This window comes from Anabrus simplex, chromosome 3 (genome assembly GCF_040414725.1).
Source record: "Anabrus simplex isolate iqAnaSimp1 chromosome 3, ASM4041472v1, whole genome shotgun sequence".
Classification (NCBI taxonomy): domain Eukaryota; kingdom Metazoa; phylum Arthropoda; class Insecta; order Orthoptera; family Tettigoniidae; genus Anabrus; species Anabrus simplex.
This window is the reverse complement of record NC_090267.1, coordinates 186,986,403-186,999,984: the sequence shown is the minus strand read 5'-3', so window position 1 is coordinate 186,999,984 and position 13,582 is coordinate 186,986,403. Positions and strand designations below refer to the sequence as shown.

General features: G+C 36.8%; 1 protein-coding gene across 6 annotated transcripts in view; it reads right to left on the bottom strand.

Annotated features, from left to right (window-relative positions):
* LOC136866135 (gastrula zinc finger protein XlCGF58.1) overlaps window positions 1–13,582 on the bottom strand; it is a 154,901-nt gene that overhangs the window by 43,240 nt on the left and 98,079 nt on the right. For all 6 annotated transcript variants that reach the window (XM_067142834.2, XM_067142835.2, XM_067142837.2 and 3 more), the window contains one exon: window positions 935–1,173. In XM_067142834.2, coding sequence (XP_066998935.2) covers window positions 935–1,173 — 239 coding nt within the window. The remainder of the gene's footprint in view (window positions 1–934; window positions 1,174–13,582) is intronic.

Here is a 13,582-nt window from a genome sequence, read left to right as displayed (position 1 = left end):
GAATGACTGTGAAGAGAAATCAGGAAAACAATAATAGATCTGCTCTTCCAACAAACAAATGCAGTATCAGGTAAGAGAAAAAAGAAGGAATTGGCAATCCAAAATGAGAATGTTTGGATATGTTTCTTCAGCAGGCAGGTTCAGATATAATAATATTTGGCAACACAGAAATGCTTTCTATCTGCAAGAAATGAACATCATAACAACAAAATGAAGAATTATTGAGAGTAGCTGCAGAGGCCAATTAAGACAGTCAACAAACAGATTTATAAAACAAATTTTCAGCAAACAAAATAGCCATTTGGAAAATAATACATACCAATACATGTCTTAACAAGAAACAATTTTATTCTAAAAACAGAGCTGATGACAGGAAAAACAAAATTTACTGTATTACACATCTATATTTTCAAAATGGGAAAAAAAGAATACTAAATTCCTTATTTATTTCCAAACTATACAACTTAACATTTTCAACTGCACATAAAAGTCAAGAATCTTCAAAACTACAAATTTTGTAATCTATAATTTGTTAGTATCTAATAATTAGATTAAAGAACATTATCTGCTTTTAATCTGGGCACCTTTATAACTGCCAACTCCATACAAATAGGTTTCCCAAAATATATATACGGTGCCTATGTTATAACTCTTCCGCTGTGCAATGTCACTGCTTCCCGGAAGAGAGTGGAGAGAGAATGACATTATTTTAGCCTCTACATAAACATCCTCAAAATTATATCATAGTGTAAGTTCGACCATACTGTAGTCTTGAGCTCCAACTTCACAGGAAATATCATCTGAAATGAAATAGCAGCGATGATGGTCGTTCAAATTTTTACAAAGGCTACAGCTACTTAGCGGCAGATTTATAACATGTCCACTGTATAAGGGATGGTCCGATATTCATGCTTGATAACTATTTAACACTCACCTGTTCATGTAATCTAAGGTTCGAAGCTGATGGGAAAGTTTTAGAACAAACAGTGCACTGGAATGGCCTCTCCCCTGTGTGAGTTCTACGATGAATCAGCAGTGCATCCTTGCGAATGAACTTCCTTCCACAGAGTTCACATTCAAATCGTGGCTCACAGTGTACGTACATGTGAGCATTCAATTTAGCTTGGGATGGAAACTCCTTCTGGCATAGACTACATTTGTAATCATACTTTCCTTGAGAAACACAGAGAAAAATTAATCCTAAATAAGATGCTCCAAACTTTTTCAGCTGGCTTTTGAAATCTCTGCAAATCCCATGCCCATACCACCAATACCATTATTACAGTTTCTTCTTCTCAAGAACAGGGTATATTTGAGAATAATGAGAAAATTAAAATTCACAATAGTATAGTAAACCAATTTTAACAAAAATTAGGAATGTGACAGAAACAATAATATATTATTCCTCCGCCACTTTTCCCATAGCTAGATGGGGTCATGGGTGCAAACTGACATATAAGTGGACTTGGCCCTGTTTCATGGTCAGATGCCCTTCCTGACACCCACCCTATATGTAGGGATGTATTCACTATTACATGTTTCTGTGGCAGCTGATAATGTGGTGTATTGTGTGTATATGAAGAGAAGTGTATTAAGACAAACACCCAGTCTCCAAGTCGTAGGAATTAACCATATGCAGTTAAAATCCCCGACCCAGCCAGTAATCGAACCCAGGACCCTCTGAATCGAAGGTCTCAATGCTCAAGGCCATTCAGCCAAGGAGCTGGACAAATAAGGATGTTAACTGAAATACAATCTAACATGGTTAATTCAAACATTTTAAATTGAAAATCATGAATAATTCACACTTTTTGCATGGTCACTTGACATTCCTATACAAAGCAATGTTTAAAAAATCTTCTGTTATTTAATTATTGTTTGGGTAATTTGAAGTAACACTCAGCGAGATTGAGAGGCAAAATCATGAAATTTAGCCTACAATGCCAATACCAGTATATTGCAAGCCAGAGTGTTGGGATTAGAAAGGTTTAGAAAGGAGTGCAAGGTTAGTCAAGCTTGTCCGTTAAATTCCAGGAAGTAGTGCCCTGTCCCAGGCTTACCCCAAGGGCTCTCAACTTGGGAGCATGTGTTGGCGACCAAGAGGCCCTTAGCTGAGTGCTGGCATTGTTTCCACTTACTTGTACCAGGCTCCTCACTTTCATCTATCATATCCGATCTCCCGTGGTCAACTCTTGTTCTTTTCTGACCCCGACGGTAGTAGAGCACTTGAGGCCTAAGGAAACTTTCATTTTCACACCCTTTATGACCCTTGCCTTCTTCTGGCCAATAACTTCATTTTTCGAAGTGTCGGGTCCCTTCTATTTTTTCTCTCTGATTAGTGTTATGCAGAGGATGGTTTCCTTGTATTTCCTCTTAAAACAATAATCATCACCACCACCACCCACCTGTTCCAGGCTCTTGTTTTCATTGTGTATAGTTCTTGCAATTCCCTCGTTAATGACCACTGACTCCATCATTAAGGAATACCACCCACCAACAATAACCAGATATACAGTTGTCTGAGGTCAGATGGCTGAACCAACATCATATTTGCCTTGTAAATGACAGACTCCACGTGGACTCTGGGTATGTACTTCAAAAGTGAGCCAATCATTAACGAGGAAACTGCAAGAACTTTTTCATACTGTACTCCCATCCCTAAAATCTACCTGCAGTCACAGATTTACTTAGCAGTTTTTCTTTGTATGAATTTTTATGCAGTGCTGTAGGATATTACAGTGTGTACAGAACATTGTGGGCATCAGTGTTTGTTTATTATGGAACTATGTCAATAATGTCTCTCTTGAAACCATGGTACAAGGCCATGATGGAAACCTTCCTAATCCAAGTGGGTGGCATTAGTGGTTTAACACGCTGAATTGTGCTTATTTATAGGCTGATTCAGGTATTGTGTGGCGTATTGAGGTGTATAGTGCCCCAGTTGATGTTATCTATCATACCTGTGCTCCCATTATAGAAAATTTTCGCTAAATAAGTGAGCTGAATTTTTGCCAAGACGACAGCCACTTTGATTTTTATTATTCAGCGTTGATTTATATGTCCAGTAGCTTTAGGTTTATACAGAGAAGCTAAAGATAAACCAACGCCATCTAGGCGGTAATTCCAACAAATTACTAAGGTTGTTATCATATGAATGTTCTGTGTCCATTAATCATTCAACGTCTGAATTAGGCTATGTTCTCCATATTTTTTGTTTCTCTCTTCTTGCCATCTTTTAACTCTCTTTAAATATCCTACTATGATATCTTCAATTCATTGTTTGCATTTATAAGACCTAATATTTTACACATCCCTACTTTCTGATATATTCTACAGTTTCATAGTAATAGTGTCCATAGGCCTAATAAATTATCATCATTGACAAATATAATCTATATTATCTAGGTTATACATCCTGTACTATGACTACAAATGACACCAATAAGAGTACCACTGATAACAAAACACAATGTCAATTTTGCAGGCAAATGTATAAAGGCCTTAAGATACATATAAGTAAATCACACCCAGAGCAATACAGAGCCTGCTTGTTGAATCCATCTATGACCACACCTAGCCAGTCTAAGATTCCATATTCAGATCTTATTCCTATTTCTAGTAAAAATGGTCAGTCAACGAAGTTGGAAATAACCTCTGATCAAAGAGAGCAAAAAATTAAACATTACCACGACGAACTGAGTAAATGGCTAGGTATTTTTCAGCATGAATTGAATAATGCTGAATTCAATGAACAAGTCACTAATTTTGTAAACTTCCTTGCCACAGCTACAGACCTACTGCCAGGTCCAAAGAGTCCAGTTACTAGATATATTGAAGCTCGTAAACGTATGTATGTATGTTCAGTCCGTCAGCACTTCCGCTGGTGGGATCCTCAACAGCTCTGCCATCAGCTGTCATAGATGGCCTAGGCATCACTGAAGAGGCGTAATAGGGAAATGAGGAGTGAGGTAGTTTCCCGTTGCTTTCCTCACCGAGCCAGAGTTGCTATCACATATCAGTCTGCCAAGACCACTGAAATGCATCAACCGACCCTAAGAGCAACATTTTCACACCATTCATAGCAGGGACTGGCTGCATAAGGAATTGGCATTACTGTATTAGCATCCCTCATACCTCAGTCACTTTCATATTGTCAAAGCCTAGGATAAGACAGAGATGATCTATGAAAGTAACAAAATTGCTCTAGCCTATACCAGAAGACATAGTGCACTGTAAACAAAGGCCAGCAAAGGCCTTCGTAAATGTGGCACTTACAAAAATAACAACCGACAATATAAAACCTCCAGTAACCCACAGAGATCCTCTAAGAATGATCGTGAACATCGTAAAGCTAAATTCAAGTATGTTCTGACTCAATACGAATATTTTTACCAAAGGAGGAAAGCAATTAGAAAAAAATTTAAGTGGCAAAATAATTTGAAACTAGAGAAAGATGTTGTTGAAGGATATTTTTGGAACAGATTTGAAACTCCTAATGACTGTATGAGAGACTCCTATATTGATTATACGAATGATACCTTAGACGATACAATTTCAATATCTCAAGAGTTAGTTTACTCTATTATCAAGAGCATAGCAATTGACACTAGCCCAGGTCTGGATAAGGTTTTATTAAAATCTGCTTATGATCCACTTGCTGCTAATATTTTAGCCCATATCATCAGAAGAATATTTGAAAGTGGGTTCATTCCTGAGGTTCTCAAGGCAGCGAGAACTGTTCTTATACATAAAGGCGGTGAAGAGAATGATCTGTCCAAATAGAGACCGATTAGTATTTGCACCATTATTCAGCGCATATTAAGTAAGATCCTTGATAAAATTGTAAGGGAATACATCCCTTTGAACCAGTTCCAAAGAGGTTTTGTCATGACCCCTGGCTCTTTCATTAACGTGAATATTATTGATGGCATTTTACGAAAAGCTGTAATGAAAAAGATTTCGGGCTGCGTAGTATTTTTCGACATCAGCAAAGCGTTACATGTAACTAATCTCATTATTAGACCCGTATTGAACTATGCTATGATATACTAACAATTTGTTGGTTATTTTGATCCACCTTTTCAATACAAATTACAGTTTGTGTTGCTAAGTTGTAATGTTACAACACTAATTTACCGGGACATGTTTCGCTTTTATTCACAAGCATCATCAGCCTATACAATTGCCTCAAGGTTTGTCATATTTGGGTTGTTGTTACAAATTTCATTACATTGAATGTAAATCTAATTTTAGTGATAACAATATTTAAAACAAGAATAATATGCACATTAAAAATTATGACAATATGATTTGCAATGTTAAAATGGATTAACTCTTAATTCTAAAACACATTGACGTCCAAAACACAGTTTTAACAATTTGAAAATTTGGCTAAAAATTGTTTGCAATGTTAAAATAAAATTGATTCAACTATAATTTGACATTAAAATTTGAGTCATAAATATAAATATTGGATGTTAATATATAGAAGCCATAGTTTCTGAAGTGCGTTGGTTTCTAGAATACAGTAACATTTCAGTATTGAGAATTTTAGTTAAGAATTGTGCTCTCTAAATAATGTTATTTGAAAAGACTGTAATTTTGCATTATGCGTGATTAGTCATGATGATAATCTAGAATTGAAGTCTTGAGTTCGTTGGAAAATGGCTTCTAGATTTGATGAGGCTTGCTGCTGAAGTTTGGCAATATGATCAGAGGAAGTATTGACATATTTAATTCTTGTTTGTAGCGACCAGACTCTCCGTTGGAAGTTGATTGTTTTGATGTAAGTTATGGTTAAAAGGGGCTTCAATCCAAATTTTGAGTACCGGTATCTGATTATGTTTCTTTCGATTTATGGAATGGAAGAATCATCTGGAACAAATGGAAATGAACTTAAGTAATATTGTATGTATGTGTTGTGCTTATAATGTGAGTGTTGATGTTGCATTATCACTTCCCCCTTTGTCTGCTGCTACAGAATCTTGTGGGCCTTATTGTGTTACTGTGACTATGACTAATCACACATAATGCAAAATTACAGTCTTTTCAAATAACATTATTTAGAGAGCACAATTCTTAACTAAAATTCTCAATACTGAAATGTTACTGTATTCTAGGAACCAACGCACTTCAGAAACTATGGCTCCTATATATTAACATCCAATATTTATATTTATGACTCAAATTTTAATGCCAAATTATAGTTCAATCAATTTTATTTTAACATTGCAAACAATTTTTAGCCAAATTTTCAAATTGTAAAAACTGTGTTTTGGATGTCAATGTGTTTTAGAATTAAGAGTTAATCCATTTTAACATTGCAAATCATGTTGTCATAATTTTTAATGTGTATATTATTTTTGTTTTAAATATTGTTATCACTAAAATTAGATTTACATTCAATGTAATGAAATTTGTAACAACAACCCAAATATGACAAACCTTGAGGCAATTGTATAGGCTGATGATGCTTGTGAATAAAAGCGAAACATGTCCCGGTAAATTAGTGTTGTAACATTACAACTTAGCAACACAAACTGTAATTTGTATTGAAAAGGTGGATCAAAATAACCAACAAATTGTTAGTATATCATAGCATAGTTCAATACGGGTCTAATAAAGAGATTAGTTACATGTAATGTGATAGCCAACCAGGCAAAAACTAAGACAAGCAGGTATATTAACCTCAAGGTTAAAGTCAGTAAGATTGCTAAAGATATCTGGTTTTTGAAAGAATGTTTAAGGTGCGGTGTAATACCGAAATTCTTAAGGTCTACCCACAGAAAGAACATATCAAGTTCAAAATCTCTTGACACCCAAAATAGAGTAAACAAAATATGGCTAAAAAACGAATTAAAGTTACTGTACAGAAAAAAATCGCTACTAACTTACAGCTCTACAAAGCACACTTAAATATATCCCATTTTACATCGCCTTTAGACTGGAGCTCCATTCAACGACATACTATTGAAAAACTCTCAAACATCTTAGACAGAAAGCAAAAAACTCTAGAAAACAAACTAAAACACCTAATAGAAGATCAAAAAAAGTTAACCGTTAATGGAAAAAATGATTCAATTCCTTTAAAGATAAACAACCCCGTGACAATTAATTTATCAGACACCAATTTTTCTGAAAATGAAATGAAAATACTCAACAAAGGAACTAAGTTCAATTGGCCTAACCCGTACAAAATGGAAGAATTAAATATCACAATAGCGGAATCTGAAGCAAATACAGGGAAACTGCCGGCAGAAATACAAAATGACATTAAATAGGAAGTAAAAAAGAAACTTCCAAGTTTAGTAAAAGAAATGAAAACTAATTCCGACCAGACCATCCTAAAACAAATAAAAGATTTAAAGACAAAAATAAAAGATAACGACATTATCGTGACTAAGGGCCGGTTCTACCATCTGCTGGTAAAGTGGCTGGCAGCTGCCCGGGAGGTAAACTACCTGGAGGTGTAAATCGGCTGGTACTTTGGCTTGCGTCCAACCACCTCCGCGCAAGCGCTAGGTAGCTACCCGGAGCTAGACACCGATATACGAAGTTGGCTAGACTGATTTTCAGCGATTTCTCGCTTTCGAGTGTGGTGCTATCTATCGTCAGATGCATGAAACCCATTTCGATTGTCTTATTTCCCTGTGCTTGCGTCTGGTGATTATCACCAAAAAGCCTAATAAGGGGAGTCTTAAGAGTTATGGACGATTCATGTCAAGCTTTCGTGATTTTAATCTATGTTCTTCAATATCAATACCTAATTGGGATTAAAATCTCGAGATTGCATTTTCTTACGCCAGTTATAACCTGCCATACAAGGCAGCGTTTTTGAAAGATATTCTTGTAGTAGACTGGTCAAGTCGCTCGCTCAGTAATAGAAGGTACGCAGGTTTTCATCGTATTTCTAATTTACATTTTAAAGTGTATTTTCGTTCCCTGCCGTTGTTCTTAACTCTCTTTTACGCGCTTCCATATACGTATATACACACATCTTCTTTACGGACTTATTGCCTTTGAGCATTCTATCTGCAGGCTTCTGTGAATTGATTAAGTATCTCCGCGATGCTCTATTTGCAACTAGTTCTGTGACCTCGTGTAGTTCCAGATGCTTCCATTTATTGATAAAGCATTTCATTTTAATTTTTAACTTTATGAAGATAAAGTTCGAAGGTACTGTTAAAGAACTAATCGGGGTAAATATCCATTCATAGGAAGAGGAATTCGGAAATGGAATAGTTTCCAATTTCTTCGAAATAATTTACAAGCCTATGTAAACAACTAATAGGGAATCTGCTACCTGGGCGACAGTCCTATATGCTATTAATCATAACATCACTTGCTATAGGTAGCATACATATAAAGCAATTTTCCTAGTAGACATAATATTGTGATAAGAACGTATGAAAAGAGGCATACAGATTAACACAACTCTAATAATGGAAATAAAAAAGATTCGTCATAATAAAGACTCGAACCTCCGCACTTCGTATTACGAAGCGTACGTGTTAACCACTACGCTACGAAAACGCTTGGGTTAGGTAGGATACATACAGTAATATATATCTCGTGTCCGAAAACTGAAAAAGTAGAAAATTAAAGCCCATTTTGAAATGATTTCCAAATAGATTTTGATTTTACATCCTTTTAGAGTTTCTTTACGAAAGCTTGACGTATAAAATGTGTTCCCTGCGCTACCGATGTGAGAGGCTGGTGTGACCGTTGCAACTAAAGGGAAGCATTAATGTTCAAAATCCTGCAATACAATATCGATCACTGTTACAGTATACTGCTTTCTTCAGAATACTAAGCTAATTTGAGTTGCACATCACCAGAAATACAGCTAATAATGTTCAGCTCTCAGAACTTGCCCGGCAGGTAAAGTCTTATCGGGCCCTCGAAGTGGCCGAGAAAATACGCGCCGGGTAATGACGATTTATGCTGCCGATAGCGCTACCTGGGAGTGGTCGGACGGAAACATCCTTTTACGCAGAGGGCAAATTACGCACTACTTTACCAGTAGGTGGTAGAACCGGCCCTAAGGCAGATAAAGGCGAAACAATAGTCCTAATAAATAAAAGTGACTACATCAAAAAAAACGAAGAATTCTTTTCTAATGAATCTTACACTATAGTAAATAAAGACCCGATCTCTAGAATTCAAAGGAATCTAAAAAGAATCCTTAAAAATTCAATTTGTTTATTTAACGAGCAAGAACAACAAAAAATGGTCAACATGAACCCATCATTACCCAAGGCAAAGGCACTACCTAAAGTACACAAAAACAATACACCCATTCGAGCAATTACAAACAGCAGAAATAGCCCAACATATAAAATATCAAAATTTATACATCAGTTCCTCAAAAAGCATTATAAGTTCCAGAGTAAGTCCTCAATTAAAAACTCAATTGAATTTCGCGAAAGATTAAAAAACTTCAACTTACAACCCCACCATAGAATGAGCTCGTTTGACATTTCCAATATGTATTCAAATATCCCCATTAAAGAAACGATCGAAATTATTAAAACCTTTCCAAATATAGCAACTTAAGCTAGAAGTAGATGAATTTATTATACTACTTAAATTCGTACTAAATAATAACTATTTCACCTTTAACAATAAAATTTACCACCAATTAAGTTTAGCCATGGGTGACCCCAGCTCGGGAATATTAGCGGATATTTATATGGATAACATAGAACATAGCATTATAAAACCAAACATAGAAGAAATCTGTCTTTGGCTGAGATTTGTTGACGATACATTTGTACTAACAGACAACCAAAAAAATAACAGCGAAAAAATCCTTGAATTTTTAAACAACATCGATAGATATGTAAAATTTACCAAAGAAGACGAAAAAACAACTCATTGAATTATTTAGATGTTACTGTAACACGCTTAAAATCTAAATTTGATTATCAGATATACAGAAAACCAACACACACGCCAATAACAATAAGAAATTACTCACTCCACCCCAAATCCCACAAACAAGCAACCTTTTTCAGTATGGTCTACAGAGCCTACAAAATACCCTTATCACCCGCGAATTTTACAAAAGAAATAAATTTTATAAAAGAACTAGCACTAGCCAATGGATATAAAGCAGACATAGTAAATCGAATCATCAACAAAGTAAAGCTCAAAATAGCCACAAACCTCACGCCGGAAAAGACTAAAAAGTCCAAATACGCAACCTTCACTTACACCAGTTCAAAGATTCACCAAATAGCAAACCCACTCAAAAAAAGAGATATGCAAATAGCCTTTAAAACATATAACACTAACAAAAACTTATTTTTTAACCATAACACAGTAAATGCCTACAATAACAAATTTCAAGGCTCCGGAATATACAGACTAACATGCGCACAGTGCAAATCTTCATATGTTGGCCAAACTGGATGCAGTTTCCTAACCAGATACATGGAACACTTTAATGCCTTAAAACACAATAAATACTCCGCAATGAGTAATCATATGAAAGAAACCGGCCATCATTACACCTCAATAGACAAAGACCTTACAATAATCAAAAGTGTACCGGGCGGTACACCTCCGCTCCGCTAATTCAAACTTTGCGCCAGTTGAAACTCCTCTACTGGAGGAAGCCTGAACTCTAACAACCATGTTAATTCTAAAGTTTATCAGAAGATGTCTCTACTGTAAATTTTGAAGTGTTCTGAACTATGTCAATTTCGATTCGTGTTTGTCTGCTCCATAGCAAGAACTTTGAACATTCTCTAACAGATGTCTCTACCAAAACTGATAACGCTCTCTGGTGTAAAGGAATGAACAATCCGGAAGAAATTTAACATTCATAAGTTTTGTTTTTGCTAAATTTTGTTCTGTGGTTTGAGAGTTGGCAATATAATCCTTTCTTTCCGCCCGTTTTGTATGTAGCCAATCAGGAATTTCTGTAATTAATTTTCCACCAATAAGGTGTTTCTTCTTCGTCTGGTGTATTAGTTTTTGCTGTTATCCAATAAAATTTTGTGGGCGGGTCGTAATCATTCATGAAAGGTCTCGAATGTTCCACGAGGGTATATAAACTGCTGATTTTTGGGTCTCCGGGCCACTTCAGTAACATCTATCATTGTGTAAATTATGTAGCAGGGGGCGGGAAGCGCCTCTTTCGTCGGGCAGCAGTTCATCAATAAGGTAATGGCCTTTTAATAACTTATTTTTTTGCTAGCTCAGCAGTTTAACTCTCGGGCCAGGTTCGATACCTTTTACCATATAACTTTCCTCTAAAATGTAAAAGACACTTGGTATAGATTCTATCTCTTTAAACTACATATTGGGATAGAGAGTGCTTAACCCTCTCGAGCTCCCACTCCTATTGCTTTGAGGTGAACTTATTTTCACAACCGTTTCTTCCCTTCCTAATATAATACAAAATTATTTTCTTATATAAGTCACCTCTTTAGTATGGGATTAGCCCTTGCATAAGCGGCCTAATGCCAAATAGGTTTTAAAGAAATGTATTAGGAGTGCATTTTCGCCTCTTCTCAAGTTGGTATTTTGGAGGCCATGTAATTGTCCTGTTTCTTTATTGAGTAGGCCTCAGTAGGTTGGGTATTTTTACCCCTGTTTTCATGTGCTTTGAGGTCAGCTTGAAGGTGGAGTTTGGTGTGGCCTTTGATAGGCTTGAACTTTGAGAGCGGGTTGCTCTTTCTTAAAGCGGTTTATGTGTGCCTCGAGCAGGCTTTACTGAGTTATAGGGAGCAAGTGCTCCTGGGCATGATTGGGGTTTTCTGCCCCTTTGTCAAACCTGGTATTTGGCTAATGTTGGGCTAATTGCTCAAGAATTGTGTGTCTGGCTCTCGGAGCCCAAATCCTGTAACAACTGTAATTGTACATTCTCGATTTGTTGCTAGGCTACTAAGTACCTGTTATATTTGTTATTTCTTGATCTTGAAAAGAAAATATAACCTTGTTAAATTTTAAATTAACTTTAATTTCGTATATTGAGACCTATTCATCCCAGCACCTTCTTTCACCTCTGCTGATCCACCAAACCACGGTAACAAGTGGTAGCAGAGCGTGGTTGAATGGGTCTCAATTTAGCCCCTTTTGACGGCTAAACATTGCTTTGCTTTCGAACTCTTAACAATTTTCTCATTTGCTGGAATTTTTTGATTTTTCGTTTTTTTTTTTCTCAAAATTGTTCTGTCATCATGCCCGGCCCTTGCGATGTCCTCCATCTCAACTATTTGCGCAAGGAGGAGTTGATCTATGAATTAACAATTAGAAATGTGCAATCTGGAGGCACGGTTGCGGTAGACTCAAATAAGCTTAGAGAGTCCCTTGATTTGCCCATTTCCATCCCCACTTTGGGAGAGAAAGAAATTGACGACTCTCTCTCCACGATCACGGATAATACTACTGAGCTAGCATCTGTAGTTAGTTTTTTTGAAGAAAATGACCCTTCTCCTAATCAAATTAAACGTGTACAAGCCATGTTATTTCATTTTTCTAATAGAGTTAACGATCTGTTGTCTCTGAAGTTGAATGACATTCAGAGGAAGGAAGCTAGTGTGGTTCTTGAAAACCTTTCTGAATTGTCCAGTAAGGTTACCCAATTGTTAACTGGGGAAGTTCCTTCCAAAACCGACCAACCCGCTACGGTAAACGCAGTCAGCGAGGACCGTTCTCCCACCGGGGAAGAAAGTACTAAATCGGTAGGAGTTCAACAAACCTCTGCCCCATTAGACCATGAATCTGAACGACGTACCTCATTGAAGAATGTACGTTCTGAATTAGCTTCTTTGCCACTTAAACCTTTACCTACTATGTCACCCGGGTTCAGCAGCTTGCCTCATCCATTAGCAATGTTGCTCAGAGGTATTTCTAAGTTTTCGGTTAACTCTACCAGTGAAGTTATTTCATTCTTAAGGTTTTTAGTTGAATTTCAGGATCATGCCCTTGTTTTTTCTCTTTCTCCGTGTCAAATTTTGCAGATCATTTATTCCTATGCAATTGGTGTTCTCTCAGACAAAATAGTCAGGGCAATTGCTGAACAGTCATCTATTGAAGACTTTCATGCACACCTTCTCGCAAACTTCATTCCGGCTCGAGCTAGGTCATCGCTTATTCAAAAACACTACTATCAGGTACAGCGTCTGGACGAAAGTCTTGCCGACTTCATCCAGGACATCAAATTTTATACAAGGGTGTTGCTCTTCATTTTCCTGAAGATCAAATTGTTCAGGATATTGTAGAAGGTATTTCACCACCTTACAGATCATACTTGTGTTTTGCGTCGCGTCCGCAAACCTTCGCTGAGCTTGAGGCTATGGCTGTCTCAGCCGAAGGAGTTAGATACGCCAATACACTGCGTGTCGCGAAAGAACCCCCTCCATCCTCTAGTAGTTTTCGGCTTCCTCCTCGCCGAACCGTCCTGCCCGTAAATGTTACGCTTGCGGGTCGCCTGACCATCTTCGCAACAAATGTCCATTGATCAGATCAAGTAGGACAAATAATGGAGCCAGTTCATCTTGAGGCTGTTTTAAATGCAGCGCGTTTTCCCATATCGCCAAGAATTGCCCAAATTCTAATAGCACCCCCTCCT